The sequence below is a fragment of the Aplysia californica genome, unplaced genomic scaffold (assembly GCF_000002075.1).
Source record: "Aplysia californica isolate F4 #8 unplaced genomic scaffold, AplCal3.0 scaffold00962, whole genome shotgun sequence".
Lineage (NCBI taxonomy): Eukaryota > Metazoa > Mollusca > Gastropoda > Aplysiida > Aplysiidae > Aplysia > Aplysia californica.
Genome location: NW_004798232.1, coordinates 144791 through 145772, shown reverse-complemented (window position 1 = coordinate 145772; position 982 = coordinate 144791). Strand labels below are relative to the sequence as shown.

General features: G+C 39.2%; 1 protein-coding gene across 1 annotated transcript in view; it reads left to right on the top strand.

Moving 5' to 3' along the window:
- LOC118478791 overlaps positions 1-660 on the top strand; it is a 4943-nt gene extending 4283 nt beyond the window's left edge. The window contains exon 3 of the mRNA XM_035973040.1: positions 641-660. Coding sequence (XP_035828933.1) covers positions 641-660 — 20 coding nt within the window. The remainder of the gene's footprint in view (positions 1-640) is intronic.
- Positions 661-982: the final 322 nt, after the last annotated feature.

The following is a 982-nucleotide window of genomic DNA, read 5'->3' as shown; positions in this document are numbered from 1 at the left end:
CCCCCCCAGCCTCCTTCAGTTGCAAATATTTCAACTACTACTCAAGATGAATAGTTAATTGTTCTCATCAAAAGCAAGACTAATGAACAAACTTTAAGATGATACCAATAACTTTGCATAACATCAAGAGGCTAGCCCAGGATAGAGAAAGGTGGAAGGTGTTCGTCCGTGGTCTATGCCCTGGTGCAGGGTGAGAAAGGCAATGATGATGATGATGAATATCACTTGCCAAAAAATTGACGAGCGCCTGATTCCACCGTATCGTGACACTAACTTTGTTTCAAGATTCTGCACACCATTTTGTGGCTCCTTTTTTATTTTATTAAAACGGAGACTATCATAGACGACTTTACTTATCTTGGGTTGTTTTTCTTTTTAAAGTTTTAGTAGAGGTATTACGGCGTTCACAACTGCATAATGTCATATGAACGCCAGAAGATTAGAGTACAAGAGAGTAACAAACATAAAAAAGAAGAAGAGGAGATAAGGACGACAGTTGTTCGATAGGAAAGAAGGCGCAAACCACTCCAGAGCACCTGCCAACCACCCACCTATCTTGGAGAATTATTTTTTAAAATTGTTATTATGTTTTATTTTAGAATTAAGTGTTTTTGACCCCCTCCCACTCCCCCATTTTTAGACACAATTGTGATGATATAGGAGGCGGGCCCTCTGGTCAACAACGAAGATGATGAAGCTCCTACTCCTAGTCTAATCATCACGCCACAGATAACAATGATTCGTAGAATAAGACAATGAACATTTCATGCACCGAATGTACCAGTATAAATCAAGACTATTTACTATTTGCTGATGTTTCTTCTTTTTTTTCTTTCCATTTGTACTGACGGTTTGTAATAGTCATTCTTTGGGGAAAATATGGTTGTAGGAGGAATGGTGTGTGTATATATTATTGTGTGTGTGTATGCGTGTGCGTCTGGGTGTGTATGTGAGTGTGTGTGTGTGTGTGGTGTGTGTGTGT